Consider the following 14,812-nt stretch of genomic DNA (forward strand, 5'->3'; position numbering starts at 1 on the left):
ATTATTTTTAATCACTTTCTGTTTTCTCTTTTCTAACATTTGTATCTGGTACCGAGACAAAATATAGTTTGAAATTTAGAAGACTTATTGCCTTTTCCTACATCTCCTATGTCCCTAGTGGCTGTGAGTCGCCGCTCTTACCACCGCTTTCTGAGTTTGATCCCTGTTGCCACCATTGTCATGCAACTGCAATCAATATTCAGAAGCCCTATCCCTCTAGTGGGAGGATAATGCAATTGCGGTGAGCAATATTTATTGACTGTTCAATAATTCCACAAATCTAATAATACATTTCCATTTTTTTCCGCACATAAGGGTGCACGGAGTTATTAGGCATTCAAACTTCTGGCCAATTTGGGGGTTTTGCGTGCGCCGTTACCGGAAATGTAAGAATAGACCCATATGTGTTTCAGCTGAATCATCTTCACAGCCAGTTGCCTCAATTGTGCGATCTTTCTCAGTTTCACCTGCAGTTTGGTTGCTTACAAGTAAAACATTTGCAGAGTGCAATCGACTAACTGGCCGAGGTCACGTTTGACGTCTTGCAGAGTAGAAACACTAACACACAGATGCACATAGTACGCACTCTGCCTGCTGGCACCCAACTCATGTGGGAAATTCTATTTTTACCACCGGGGCTGGGCGAGGCTCCGCACCGCGGAGCACACAAAGTCGGGAAACTTGAACAAGGGAGAGGGATGTCGGAGTGGACCCAAGCGGAAGCCTCCCTTTAGAAAACTTGCATGCTATCAAGAAAACAGCACAAAAGTGCTTCTAACAGGCAACAGTCCAACTGGACATCGTATTTGCACACTTAGGGCTCTTGTTAATTCAATGCAGAAGCTCTCGAAATGTCACATAGTCACACTAATATGATTCACTTGGGGTTCTTAGATCCTGAATATATAAAGAATGTAACATTCAATCATTATGAATGGCTGTTCCAAATTCCACTCATGGGTATTTCAAAAAGGTCTTACAATGTAAATATAGAGTATTTCTAACAAATAAACACTCTATAGTACACGTGGCAGAAAAGGTTTTGTAACAATCCGCTGATTAATTCGATTTTGCAGTAACATAATCTGCTGTGCCCCAGAAAAAAATAATTCAGGCTCACTGAAAAAAAACGTTTTAATAATAACATGACTGGATTGAAAAAGTTTTAACAGGTTGTATGCTGTTCTTGTATACTAAGTAAATAAATTATGCACAAACTAAAATAACATCTTATTTCTTCCCTGAAAAATTTTAGGATTTAATTGAAAAAGTGTATAAATAAAATTCTTGACCTTAAAAATTCCAAATCAGATGCTTGAATTTACATCTGCGCTCCAAATTTCAATGATTTTTTTTACACTTATTTCTACCCTTTGCTACTTTCTTTAAGACACTTCTTGGTTTTGCAAGATGTAGATCAACTATTTGTTCGTTTTCAACTCCTGGTTTTGCCATGTTTCCAGATGGTAATTTCTAACAGGATTTCCAAAATCAGCACTAAAAGAGACAAAGAAATAAACCATTGCTCAAGTTTAGTTATCAGATTAAAATACGAAATTTGAGTCGTTTGAGGTGGCCTTAAAAGGTTGAAAAGAGAATAATTTCTCTATTAACTGTATTTTAACAATGCCCAACTGAGTTCAAAGGGCTCTTATAATTTTTTATTTACTTTTTGAAAAGCTGTTCAGGGCAGAACACACTAGGTAGGAGGAATGGGAGGGACGGCAGAGGGATGGAGAGTAACGTCATGCTGATTCCTAAAGATAATATATGTAAGTATAGCATGAAGATGGTGAAAGAAAGGGTCTGTTTCAAGTACAGGGCGGATGTTAATCCTAAACCTAAGAAAAATGAAAAACAGAGAGTGTTCAAGCGTGTCTAAGAAATGCACGTGCTTGCAGTAGACAACATAAGGAGCTTGGCAAAGGCTGCAATCATGACACAAGCCAGGAGGTGGCGGCAACGAGTAAAAAAGTTCCAAATTCCATTCATTTCCTTTAACTAAATACAATTAAAATCAAATGGAATGTTCAACGAAAACCATACCCTCAGAGTATGATCATATTGTAATATTTTGTTTAAAGTATGATAAAACTGCATGGTTCTATCATGTTGAACCATGAACATGAGTGCAAGAATTAACAGTTGCGCCGTAAGATTTTGGTATCGGTTTGATTAAATGTTGTATTACACCTAATCCAACAAAAACGGGCGGCACCGTGTATGAAGGGTAAGCATGTTTGCCTCAAAGTTCAAAGTTCCCGGGTTCGATTCCAGCCTTCCTCTGCGGGGTTTGCAATTTTTCCGAGCACTCCGCTTTCCTCCCACATTTCAAGGACACGCATGGCAGGTTGAGTGGTGACTCGAAATTGTCCCTAGGTATGAGTGCATGTGTGAAAGATTTGAGGTCTTTGTATGCTGTGTTTGGGTGGGGAATCAATCCAGGGTGTCCCCTGCCTGATGTCAACTCCCCAACCCCCATGAGGATAATTTGATATTTTTGGGGCTATATCAAATCAATTTTATTTGTAAAGAATTTTTCAGGGAAAAAATTACCACTCAAAATGATGTATATAAACATTCAGCACACAACAAGACAGTAAAATCCTCATTTAACCACACCCTACCATACCCAAATGAGGAAACACTAAGATATAAAAATAGAAATACAAAATTAAAACAATGGCAGAAAAAAAACATAAAAGTATGAAATAAAATTAAAGTATTATACATTAAAAACTTAGAAGTTACAAGGATCAAAAATTAAAAATGATCAATTTAAAGCCATTTTAAAAAGTGGGTCTTGAGCCTGGTCTTAAAAATAGCAAGGGTCCCTGCAGACCTGATGTCTTCTAGCAGACTGTTCCACAGATGAGGACCAAAGTGGCTGAATGCTGCTTCACCACAGATTTCAGTTCCCACCCTGGGAACAGTCAACAAGCTGCTGCCAGAGGACCTCAGGGACAGCGAGGGCTAATATAATAAAAGCAAATCAGAGAGATAGGATGGCCAAAGACTATTAAAAAATTTAAAAACTGGTAATAACACCTTCGAAGTGGCATATGTATGCATGTCTGTGGGCGGCGCGGCAGCTGAGTGCTTAGCATGTCTGCGGCACAGTTCTGAGATTATGGGTTCAAATACACATACCAGTCTTCCTGAGCAGAGTTTGCATGTTCTCCATGTGCTTGCATCTTCCAGGTGTAACAGAGTTGAAATTTGATTGTTTTGAGTGTTTTTTTGAATTCTCACAAAATCTGTGTTTATGTTGTATTACTGTTAATATTCCGGTCATTCAATTGTTAAGTCATGGGCGTCTGCGACTGTCTTTTTCGTTTGGCACTTTATGGGCTTCAGCGCTTGCCGTAGCTTCAGCCAATTTGGATCGCGCTGAAGATTATTGCAGTCGTGAACAGATGCCCTGACTTTTGTATTGTTTTGTTTACTGAATGCAGAATGCAAGCAATAAACCGAGTGACTGTGAAACCTTGTGTCGTGCATTATAGAGGGTCGTTACACAGGCACTCGGGTATCCTCCCACATTCCAATGGCATACATGTTAGGGACAATTTGGACTAGCCAATTATCCTATGTGAGAATGAGCGAGTGAGTTGTCTGTCCCTGTGTGCCATGCGACTGGCTGGCAACCAGTTCAGGGTGTCCCCTGCCTACTGCCCGAAGATAGCTGGGATTGGCTCCGCACACCCGCGACCCTACTGAAGATAAGCGGTACAGATGGATGGATGTCTGTCTGTGCCAACCACGTATATTGGTAAGCACAGATGTTCAATTCTCTACCACTAGGTGGCCGAAGATCCAAAATGACAATACATTGTCTGCCCATATTCGTTGAGTTTTTTGTTTATTTATGATCTATAATTTCCCCCACTTCAAAAAAAACCTGCGCTAGTGAGAAATCGGCTCCCAAGCCGGTGCACTCACCTCCTCCAGCGCGGCCACGGTATTCCTACAATGGGACATCCTGGTGGTAAAGTTGGAGGCGGTGGGTGACTTGTAGTCCTCGTTGGTCTCCACCACAAACTCAGACACCGTGATCTGGTCAGGCATATCTAATAAGCCCACGCGACACCTTTTCCCACTTTACTGCCGTATAGGCAAGAGAAGACTCTTCTGCCGGCTTCTGGACGAAAAACGAAAAAAGTTCAAAGAAACGGTAATAATATCCTTGATGAATCCGACCGAGAGTGAACCATGACTGGGAAAGATTTTGGACAGGACTTTCTAAGCCTTTGGTTGCCTTTCAATGGAGGTACCGCCACTCCATTCGGTAGAAACGGTTGTCACCAGTTCGAATATAAAACCAGAAATTCCCTCCTTGGAAGTCTTTTGTCCTTTATCGTCTTCAAACGTGAAACTTGAAAGGGGGAGACCAGTGTACTAATGCGAGACCCGGGAAACAACAAGAAAACGTTTTCACCCGGAGCGCATGGAATCCAAATAGGTAAAGGAGGGGGTTTCAAGGGATTGACAATAGCCAGTAGGAACCCCGGTCTAGCTAGAGGCAGCCAATCGCAAACGAGTATGGGCGTGACCTGATGCTACCTTCATGTACACTAGTCAAGCAATCGTAAGTATGACAACTTTGAAGACGGCCGTGCATACGATCGAAATGAAACGCAATTGTTGTTTTTTTTTTAAATTCTTGTTTGTTCGATGCCATAGTAACAATTTTCTATTTCACTTTACCTCCAGAAACCTTGTTAGAATATGATACGGTGAAATTGTGATTATAAGGTGTTTAATTGCTGTTAAAAGTGTCGCTAAAAATTCTTCACACCTCATATTGTTAGAATATGGTATAATGAAATTGTGAATGTGTTTAATTGCTGTTAAAATTGTTCAAACCAAACCACATTGTGCTAAAGCCAATTTTCTTTCATTTTTTTACTGTTAATTCGAAAATCTATTAGCAGTCACGTATGGAGCTTCGTGTGTAAACAAAAAGTACATTGAATTAAATTAAATTAGTTTTGAAACGATTCCATGCAATCATCATTCTTTTCTTAGATTATAGAATAAAATGAAACTGCCTTTGTTGGATTATGTTTATTGACATTGATAAGAATGTTGTAAATATTGTACGCAACGAGCTTAGACATGGCACTCCTGGGTAAACGTGTGATAAAGACTTAAAAGGGATAACAATTAAAAGACTGACATGATGAATAAACAAAATATTTACAACATAGTGCTTAAAGAGTGGCCTAAGTTATAATAATAGTGCAATGAAGAAGAATAGTGCGTTGTAACGCAATAAAAACAAGTGCAAAAGCATTTGCAGCAAGTAGAATCCCCAAGAAGTCACAGAGTATATATTTTTCCGTTTTTTGCCATGATATTTAGAAGCAAAAAAAAAATAGTCGCAAGATCTATGTTTTCAGAGTTCTGTGCGCTCGTTTAGGGTGGCGATGGCTCTGGGGAAGAAGCTGTCTCTGAGCCTGTTTGTCTTTGTTTTAAGGGACCTGTAGCGCCTACCAGAGGGCAACAGGCAACCTTTATTGTCATTATACTGTACAATTATCTAACTAAATTAGAGGGCTTCTTTCTGCGCAAAATAAGCTGAATTGAAAAGATAAATATGTGTAAAAAGATAAGAAGAAAACAGCACATTACCAATATTTAATAAACATGTGTATTTTTATTGTGCAGTTGTACATTCCATTGTGCTCATATACACAAATATTATATTTCTAAGTAGGCATCATTCCTAATTAGGTAGACAAAGTGCTGTTTCTTTATCCCCTGAGGGAAAATAATTATACAGCATGTCACAAAGGTAAGTAAACCCCTCGCATTCCTGCAGAGATTTCATTATAATGTTAAACAGAGCAACACTGAAGAAATATCACTTTGACAGGATGAATAGAAGTCTGTGTAAAGCTCATATAGCAAAGTGAATTTATTTTTCTCCTTAAAAAACTCAAAATATAGTCATTAATAATTAAACCCCTTTGCAACAAAAGTGAGTAAACCCCAAAGGCACTACACCCCTATGTGTCCAAACACAGCACTGCTTGTCATTTTCCATCCCCAAAAAACATGTGACTTGTTACTCTCACTTGGTCTAAGGTATGAATAGGGAGCTGGTGTGTACAATTTGAAGTACTCCCTGTTACTCTGGTCACTGAAACCCCCAACATGGCACACCATGGCAAGGAACTCTCTGGGGACCTAAAAATGAATTGTGGCACTACATAAGGCTGCCCAAGGCTACAAGATTGCCAACACCTTGAAGATGAGCTGCAGTACAGTGGCCAAGATCCTACAAAAATCAGGATGCTCTCAAAACAGGGCTTGTGTTGGATGTCCAAAGAAGCTGAGTGAAAGTGCACAGCGTGACATCCAAATGCTATCTTAAAAAATAGGGGCAGGAGTGATGTCAGCATTGCTACAGAGATATAAGAAGTGAAAGGTCAGCCTGGAAGTACTCAGACCATTCACTTCAGGAACTTTCACTTTAGGGTGTACACACTTTTGTTGCAAAGGGGTTTAATTATTGACAACTATTGTTTAAGTTTTCTGAGGGTTAAAATAAATGTACACGGCTATAATCGCTTTACACAGATTACCTTTCATTGTGCCAAAGCTATGTTTCTTCAGAGTTGTTCTACTGAACACTATAATGAAATTTCTGCAGAAATGTAAGGCGTGTACTCACTTTTGTGATATACTGTACGTACAGTTCCTCAGTGCTTGAATAAAACATAGTAATAGTACGACATAATAATACCATTATGAGTCAAACTTTTACCCGAATCAGTTAAAAAAAAGTACCTCTCAGCTTCCAAAAAAAAGGTTGGTGATTCCTGATCTACTATATCCATTTTCCATCCATCCATTATCTGCATCACTTATCCTCAGTAGGGTCGCAGGGATGCTGGAGCCAGCTATCTTCGGACAATGGGCAGGGGGCACCCTGAACTGGTTGCCAGCCAGTCATAGGGCACACAGGGACAGACAACTCACTCACTCATTCACACCTAGGGACAATTTGGACTGGCCAATTAACCAGAGTTCCCTGAGGAAACCCACACCGGCACGGAGAGAACATGAAAACTCCACACAGGGAGGCTGCAGTAGCTGGACTTGAACCCTGAACCTCTGCACTGTAGGGCTGCCCTATATCGAGTTTCTCTTCCAAAATTTGATATTTCAAAAAAGTTTCCGGACCATGGGAGGGAGTATTTAGAGCCTTCAAATCACAAAACTGGGCAGCGTGGACACATTTCTGCAATTCTTAAATGAAAATGCACACAAGCTGATGAACATCTGCTATCCAGCTTTGTAGTTTTTGTAAACCCCAAAATAATTCTAATATTAAGAGCCAGTAATTTGGAACATTCATTCTCTCTCTCTAATCTTTTTCACGAAAAAATAGCTATTGACAACAAAGATTGACACGAGAACAAAATTGACTCATTTAATGTGACAAACATGTTCAAACAAAAAATAGGTAAACGTTACAATGACACGCATTATAAATAAAAAAAGATGTACCACAATTTCTTTATCATCAATCACAACACAACAATGATATAGTAATTAAATTCAAGTCTCAGCAATTAAAAACACAAGAACACAGTTTAAAAAATCGTACCCATAAAGTTGCTACGGATGCAAGCACTTATTCGATTAAAACTATGTACCATTTTGAGAAGTACTCTGTACCAAACAACTCATAAAATAAGTGTCATCATTACATTTTCTTCCCCAGGAGGTAATCTCCAAATTATTTTGTTTGTGTGGATGGTAGTTATTATGATATGTCATCGCGGGGGATAATAAAAAGCGGAAAAAGACGGGGTAGCATTGTCAGTCACGTTATCTCCCTTTTCTGACTGTATCATTCGCCGTCTTCAGGACTTGTCTGATGCAAGCGCACCATCAAAAGAAGCAGAGAGCACCTTGCAAATGGATTGAGCCTGCTCCTGTTTCACAATCAACAAAAACAGCCACTATGAATAACTCAAAATAGTGCTTATTAAATCATTTGCAGGCACTCACAGAGCTGCTGCACTGGTACACCCAGATGCTGCAACCCTCCTGTCCCGGGTCAGTGGTTTTGAGGGCCAAGAGGTTCTTCCCAGCTCCGAGGCCGTCATCATAGCACAGCATTCGCACAATCAGGTAGAGAGGGTGACGGTGCAACACGTCCTAGGGTGAAGAATAATAGACATTGTAAGGAAAACGGCATATTCTACATTCCTTTTAATCTAATTTTCCTCTTTTAGGTCTTCATTACATGTTTATCCTGGAGTAGCATGTCTAATCTCCTAGTGAACAATTTTCACTATGTTGTTAACAATGACAATAAAGACAATTCTAATTCTAGTTTAAAGGTGTGGCGTGTCATTTAAGATGGACTTAAAAAGTTGAAGGTAGAGTATTATCTATTGCGCATGCGTGAACAACTCCCAAATGAGTTCAAATAACTTTTATTAAAAAAAATATTCCACCACGCCTATTTGATTTTATATATATATATATATATATATATATATATATATGTATATATATATATATATATATATATATATATATATATATATATACATATATATATATATATACATATATATATATATATATATATTACTTTTAGCAAAGGTGTTCGGAGAACGCAACACATTAGGTTGAAGAAAAGAGGGGAGAGATTTTTGTTAGTGTAGCATGAAAATGTCAAAAGTAAGGAAAGGCATGTTTCAGTCCAAATTCCAAACCCTAACTCCAATAAGATGAACAAAGAAAGGTTTATTCGAGCGCATCTAAGAAATGCATGTACTTGCACGTGCAACTTAATGCAATAATGACAGAACCCAAAAATGGCGTCAATGAGTTAAAAAGTTCCACTTTTGGCACTACATTTGATCATTTGAAATGGAAAAACTCAAATTACAATAAGCTAAATCAGAAGTATTTTGATTGCAGAACATTTGATGCATATCTTGATAGACAAAATTAATAAATGATATAAAAGCAAGTAGAGAAAAGTGCATTAGTAGTACATGTATTTATATTGATATATGTCAATAATTAAGCATTACATTTTTAGCATTTTTGTTTGGCAGGCCGGGTTAAAAAGCCGAAAGGGCCCTATGTGGCACACCCCTGTCCTAGGACATTATAGCGGAAATACATGGAGAAATAGTTATTTATGTCTTGAATAGGAAAAGTTGAAATCCATTGTTTAATATTGGTAGTATAGGACTGGTCATCAAACTGAAATAGAAATAAAGCAGAATTATGAAAACAATATGAACCAAACTTAGATTGTCATCCAACACCCTAAACCAAGTGCATTAAGAGTGTTCTTTGACTATAATTTATGCTAAATGTTGTCAATTGTCTTGTCCATTGATCATTAAAGGTGGGGTGCTTAGTTAGAGGTATCCTTAAAAATTTCAAAAATAAATAATTTCTGTACGGGTGGATCCTAACAAGTATATGCTAATAGATACTCGCTAACGACTTTCTCAAGGTTTCTTCATTTTTCTCACGTTGAGGTTTTGAGTTTTTCCTTGCTCTTATGTAGGTTTTAGATCAGGGGATGGTGTAGTCTGTCGTTTGCAAGTCTCATCTGTTCAGCCCTTTGAGACTCCTTGCGATAAAGGGATATCCAAATAAACATGACTTGAACAACAGTAATATGTTGTTATTTAAGAAATGTAGATCAGAATTCCCAATTTAAAACCATACAAATTGGTAACAAAGCTCTCAGCTTTAAAAAGGTTAATGACCTCTTATGTAGCTCTTTTTTGCCACCTAGCGGCAGCAAGAGGCATCCCTCAGATTTTAAATCATGGAAAGAAAATGTCACAAAATAGTTATTATTTTAAATGGGAACAGGGTGTTTTATTTAGCGCCTTCTAGTTATAAAGAGCTTTTCATCAAAGACACCAACACTGGTTTAATTATCATTAGCAGAAATACATACACTTTCAGATAAACTTGCATTCTTTAAAATACTCATAACGAAGATAGAACAATAACCCTTAAAAACCCCAAAACCCCCTCATAGGTTAAAAAGTTTGCTTTTCATAACATGAGCATCACCTAGAGCACAGGTGTCAAACCGGCGGACCGCGGGCCAGATCAGGCCCGCTAAGGGATTGAATCCGGCCCGTGAGACAACACTCAGAGAAGAGCAAGAGAAAAACAAGCTGCAGGTTGAAATATGTCAACTTGATGTTGCCAGGTGCCTCTCACAAAGACACTGTACTTGCATCTCTCTCTCTCTCTCTCTCTCTCTCTCTCTCTCTCTCTCTCTCTCTCTCTCTCTCTCTCTCTCTCTCTCTCTCTCTCTCTCTCTCTCTCTCTCTCTCTCTCTCTCTCTCTCTCTCTCTCTCTCTCTCTCTCTCTCTCTCTCTCTCTCTCTCTCTCTCTTCTCCACCCCTATTCTCCCACGCTGTCTCTGTCTCTTTCACTCTCTATGAATCTTTTTCTCTTCCCTTATTGCTCTTTGTCACTTTCTCTCTCTGTGTCTTTTTAACTTCTTTTGCTCTAACTTCCTTTTTTCCTTTGCTCATCTTTTCTCTTTCTCTCCATACCCTTCGTGCTTTCTTTTCTCTTTTCACTCCTTCTGTCTTTCTATTTCTCTTTGGATTTCTTTCTTCCTCTCCCTTTCTTTTCCCCGTCTCTCACGACTTTTTGTCTTTTGTTTCACACGCTCTCTCCCTCTCTCTCTTTTTCTTTCTTTGTCCCGCCCTCGCTCCTTTTCCCTCCCTCTTTCTCTTATTTCTTTATCTCTTTTTCTTTCTCTTTAATGTACTAGTCCGGCCGCCGACAGAATGTTTGTTCTATCGTGTGGCCCCAGAGTAAAAATGAGTTTGACACCCTTGACCTAGAGGGAGCTGACATATTTGTCTGCCACCTTGCTGCTATGGGTACCCTGAACCAAATATTTGGCGCAAGGCTGGACAAAAATATGTACAGTAAGAATAATGGTACGGTTTGGTCACTTTGAGTTTCCATAGTTTGTATCGCCCTTGTGGTTTTAAACACTCGTTTTTTTTCTCCGTTGCATTACAAAATACAGCGACAACTAGTGGTCAAGTAATACAAATCGTCCCTTTAATTGAATACACAGTATAGAGAAATGTAATTTTAATACTTTAGTAGTGGGATCACAATAAAAGCTAAAGAACAACACAAAAACGCCTGTGGAGTGACCTCTGAAATCATATATGTGTAAAAAAACAAAGAGGACTCACACACTGGTCCAGAGAGGTCACTTTGACTCCATGTTTTGACACAACCAGGATAATTTCTTCGTCTCCTGGTACAAACGGCAGCTTTCCATCTTGCTAATAACCGTAATTAAAAATAAATGAGGTTTGATCAGAAAACCTGCTTCTGTAAACTCAATTTACTGACCTGAGCGGCATCAATGTAGTTGATGAGGTTGAGAGGTTCTTGGAGCGTCTTGCTCATGTCAAACTGCAACTTCTCAATGGCTCCTACATATTTCACACGGAACTCTGCACATGTTTCTGACGTGTTGTTTCCTAGGAAATTAGGACATTTTTGGAAACGATGAGAGAGGAAGAACTGAATAAGAACATCCATAGGCTGTCTCACTGACCTGAGCTCTTTGCAGAGTCTGTGTCTAGGCTGGCGACCGTGCTGGACCTGGACAGTCCTCCCAAGCTGGAGTCTACAGACTATAGAAGAAATAGAAGTCAAGACCACAATATGAATTAGACCTTCACAATCTACCCAGGTCTAATTCAGATTGTGGTCTACTGAGGTGTAATAGAAGAATATGTTACCATACCTTACTTTTGGTGCTGATCTCACTGCTCTGAGAGCTACTGCTGCTGTGGCGTTTTTTCACCTTGCGGAACATTTTTACTTTCGCATCCTGGAACACAGCATTCCGACTCACCTCCGACCTAGACTCCAAACACAATTTAGCATGGAATTATTGCAAAACCGTCTAAGTTTATTTAGAAGAGATGCAATATATTCAGTTTTGCAAAATGATTGTGTACCAAGTATTAGGTACACTGTACTTAATAATTAAATGATGAGACCAAATTTATTTATTCATAGCCATTGTTTTTTTGGGGGGTCAGTTTAACATTGGGATATAGCAAAAATATTCTATGATTCTTTCCAATATAATTAGTAATATAGTTAAGACATTTGTGACCATTTACTTTTTATGTTTACTTAAAGAAGGATCGGATATTTTAGGGCAGGGGTTCCAATCTTTTTTTAAGCAGAGATCTACTTTGTGTTTCTAATCAGTCCAAAGAGCTACCAGTTTATTATGCATTTCTGAAAAAACACGTTTCTTATGTTATTACTGTGTCATTACCATGTTATTACCATGTTATTATTAGAGGTTAAAATAGGTCCAAACATGGTCATTAGGGGTTAAAATAGGCACAATCACGAAACATCATGCCAGTTAGAAGTCAAATTTCCAAGAAAGTCACAATGACCCATGATATATTTTCAGAACCTGTCTTAGAGGTCTACCTGGTACCTTTGGCCACCACGTTGGAGAACCATGTTTTAGGGAATGTATACATTTCTGAACACGGTTTAATAGAGCATTTTAGTCCAAACTTACACGATAAGACATCAGGCATGAATGCAAAGAAACTAGTATAGTATTAACGGCTAACATTAGTAGTTAGCGTTTATGACACTAGCATGACTGTTGAATTGATTAGCATCAAATACTAAAGTGATGCTAGCAGCTAAGTGGAACAGGACACCAAAGTGATCCCATTTGCTAAAGCAGCTCATAATTGGGTTACCAACACTCTCCAGTGTCTGCAATTAAGATGGTGGCCAATACCAATATGGTTTGCCCCCTAGTAGGCGTTCATCATACAGAATGTAGAAATTGCTTTGAATTAAAGAATACCATACTATGAAAAGTTATATTGGATTAAAAGCCATTTATTTACAGAAGGGGGTATACAGTTAGAATTGTCTTTATTGTCATTGATAACATCATAGAAACATTGTTTTAAAACTAAATTGACGTGCCTCTCCAAGATAAACATTAAAGACTTGAGATAAATAAGAAAAACAATACTAGGATAAATAGGTAAATATTTACTGGGTGATTCAGGTAGACTGTCCTAAATTGTTAAATCGCATTGGAAGCCGTTTTCACAACTTTTTTATCAATGACAATAAAACAATTTTAATTATAGCTGTAAGTTTATTAAAAATAGCAATGAAAATAGTACAATGGCATCAGCAACAACATTTTGCAAAATGTAAAAATTTAAAAATAAAATAAAAATATGCATAGTTAGGATATTCTTTTCAGTCTTGTGCGCTTGTTTAGGGTGGTGATGGCCCTGGGAATCAAACTGTCTCTCGGCCTGTTAGTCTTTGTTTTACAAGGACAGTGTGTAATAGCTACCTGACTCCAAGTGGTTGAAAATCAAATCATAAGAAAACTATATTAATTAAAATAATAAGCAAAAAAACATTAACTTTCTCAAAAATATACCTTTTCAAAAACTTATAGTGGGAGGAATTTGCATTCATTCTACATTATATAAGTTTCGCCTAAGGTGAGCTGATATATTTGTCCATCTTGCTGCTACGGATACCCCCAAAACTCAAAAAGGCTAAGTTAAGTCAAGTCAAGTCATTTTTATTTGTATAGCCCTTGATCACAGAGAGTCTCAAAGGGCTGCACAGGTTATAGCACAGACTATTTTTTCAGACTATTATTACACCATCCCCTGATCTGAAACCAACATGAGGGCAAGGAAAAACTCCAAAACCTCAACATGAGGAAAATGAAGAAACATTGAGAAGGGACCGCACATGTGGTAATCCACCTTTCAGGATGACCAGGCTGCAATGGATGTTGCAATTACAAATAACAGATATTGTCAACAAAAAATATAGGTTATTCATATGCTATAGAGTAGAAGTGTAAGGTAAAAAGTGAGCGGTATAATGGTGCGTTCTGTCACTTTCATTCTCTTTAGTTTGTATTCTTCCGTGTGCTTTTTAGCACTCGATTTCTGCTAGCACGACACGATGCCGTGACATCTAGTGGTAAAAATAACACACACTGTCCCTTTACGGAATCTCTAGCGCCTGCCATAGTCTGTACATGGTATCGGTGTCGATGACTTGCTAAAGTTGGGTTTCGTTTATCTGACTTTTTGCTGTCTTGTGTTGATGTGGGCCATAAAATATTTAGGAGTCACATATCTATTACAACATGGCAGTTACCCACAATATTTGTAAAACTCACAAATTACACGCTATTGAATAAATAACGGGTTTAAACCGATTTAAAACAAAATTTAAAATGAAAAAAAAAAAAAAACACCCAGGCGAAACCAGTTATTATTCACCTCCCACGCGCAACATCGCTTTTATCTCGATCATGAGAAGTTGGTTTGTACTTAAACTGCATCGAAAGATCGCCGTTATTCATGGAAAAAAAATCCAGAACGTGCATACCTGTCAGGAGCGTTGGCCCGTCATTGTACCGTTAATACAATTTGGTTAATCTCCCAGCCTGTATTTCTACATTGCGTCTGTCGGGTTTTATTCACAGTTTAGCTTCTCAAGTAGTTAGACAGCCTCCACCCAAAACTTCTTAAAGGGGACTCACTCGATTTTAGTTCGTGCACACGCTAAAATAATATTTCTGTCACTAGGACTGTGCATTAAACTTATAAACATGTATTTGTTTAACTATTATTCAATAAATATTTAAAACGTGTTTATAATCTGTTCATTATTTTGCTAGGGAACATTTGCCCCGGAACATTTGCCAATGACTTTTATTCTTACCGAC

At 38.2% G+C, this 14,812-nt stretch overlaps 2 protein-coding genes across 3 annotated transcripts in view; both read right to left on the minus strand.

The window, feature by feature from the left end:
• The window catches only part of asap2a (ArfGAP with SH3 domain, ankyrin repeat and PH domain 2a), a 59,756-nt gene extending 55,311 nt beyond the window's left edge, over positions 1–4,445 (minus strand). For both annotated transcript variants that reach the window (XM_088354252.1, XM_088354250.1), the window contains exon 1: positions 3,943–4,445. In XM_088354252.1, coding sequence (XP_088210378.1) covers positions 3,943–4,068 — 126 coding nt within the window. In that variant the 5' untranslated portion in view covers positions 4,069–4,445. The remainder of the gene's footprint in view (positions 1–3,942) is intronic.
• A 2,982-nt stretch (positions 4,446–7,427) lies between these two features.
• itgb1bp1 (integrin beta 1 binding protein 1) lies at positions 7,428–14,729 on the minus strand. Its single transcript, XM_088354455.1, has 7 exons — positions 14,473–14,729; positions 11,795–11,912; positions 11,603–11,681; positions 11,395–11,525; positions 11,232–11,324; positions 8,026–8,175; positions 7,428–7,949 (listed from the first exon to the last, which is right to left on the minus strand). The coding sequence occupies exons 2-7, from the start codon at positions 11,864–11,866 to the stop codon at positions 7,878–7,880; spliced, it is 597 nt and encodes a 198-aa protein (XP_088210581.1). The 5' UTR covers positions 11,867–11,912; positions 14,473–14,729; the 3' UTR covers positions 7,428–7,877.
• Between the last annotated feature and the right edge of the window lie 83 nt (positions 14,730–14,812).

The sequence above is a fragment of the Urocampus carinirostris genome, chromosome 15 (assembly GCF_059441175.1).
Source record: "Urocampus carinirostris isolate Australia breed hairy pipefish chromosome 15, RoL_Ucar_1.0, whole genome shotgun sequence".
NCBI classification, from domain to species: Eukaryota; Metazoa; Chordata; class Actinopteri; order Syngnathiformes; family Syngnathidae; genus Urocampus; species Urocampus carinirostris.

Coding starts and splice junctions, on each gene's coding strand:
- itgb1bp1 (XM_088354455.1), bottom strand. CDS start 11,866: ATGTTCCGCAAGGTGAAAAAACGCCACAGCAGCAGTAGCTCTCAGAGC. Junction 11,682..11,794: donor AGATCAGCACCAAAAGTAAG/GTATGGTAACAT, acceptor TTTCTTCTATAG/TCTGTAGACTCCAGCTTGGG. Junction 8,176..11,231: donor TGACCTCTCTGGACCAGTGT/GTGAGTCCTCTT, acceptor TCTTCACCCTAG/GACGTGTTGCACCGTCACCC.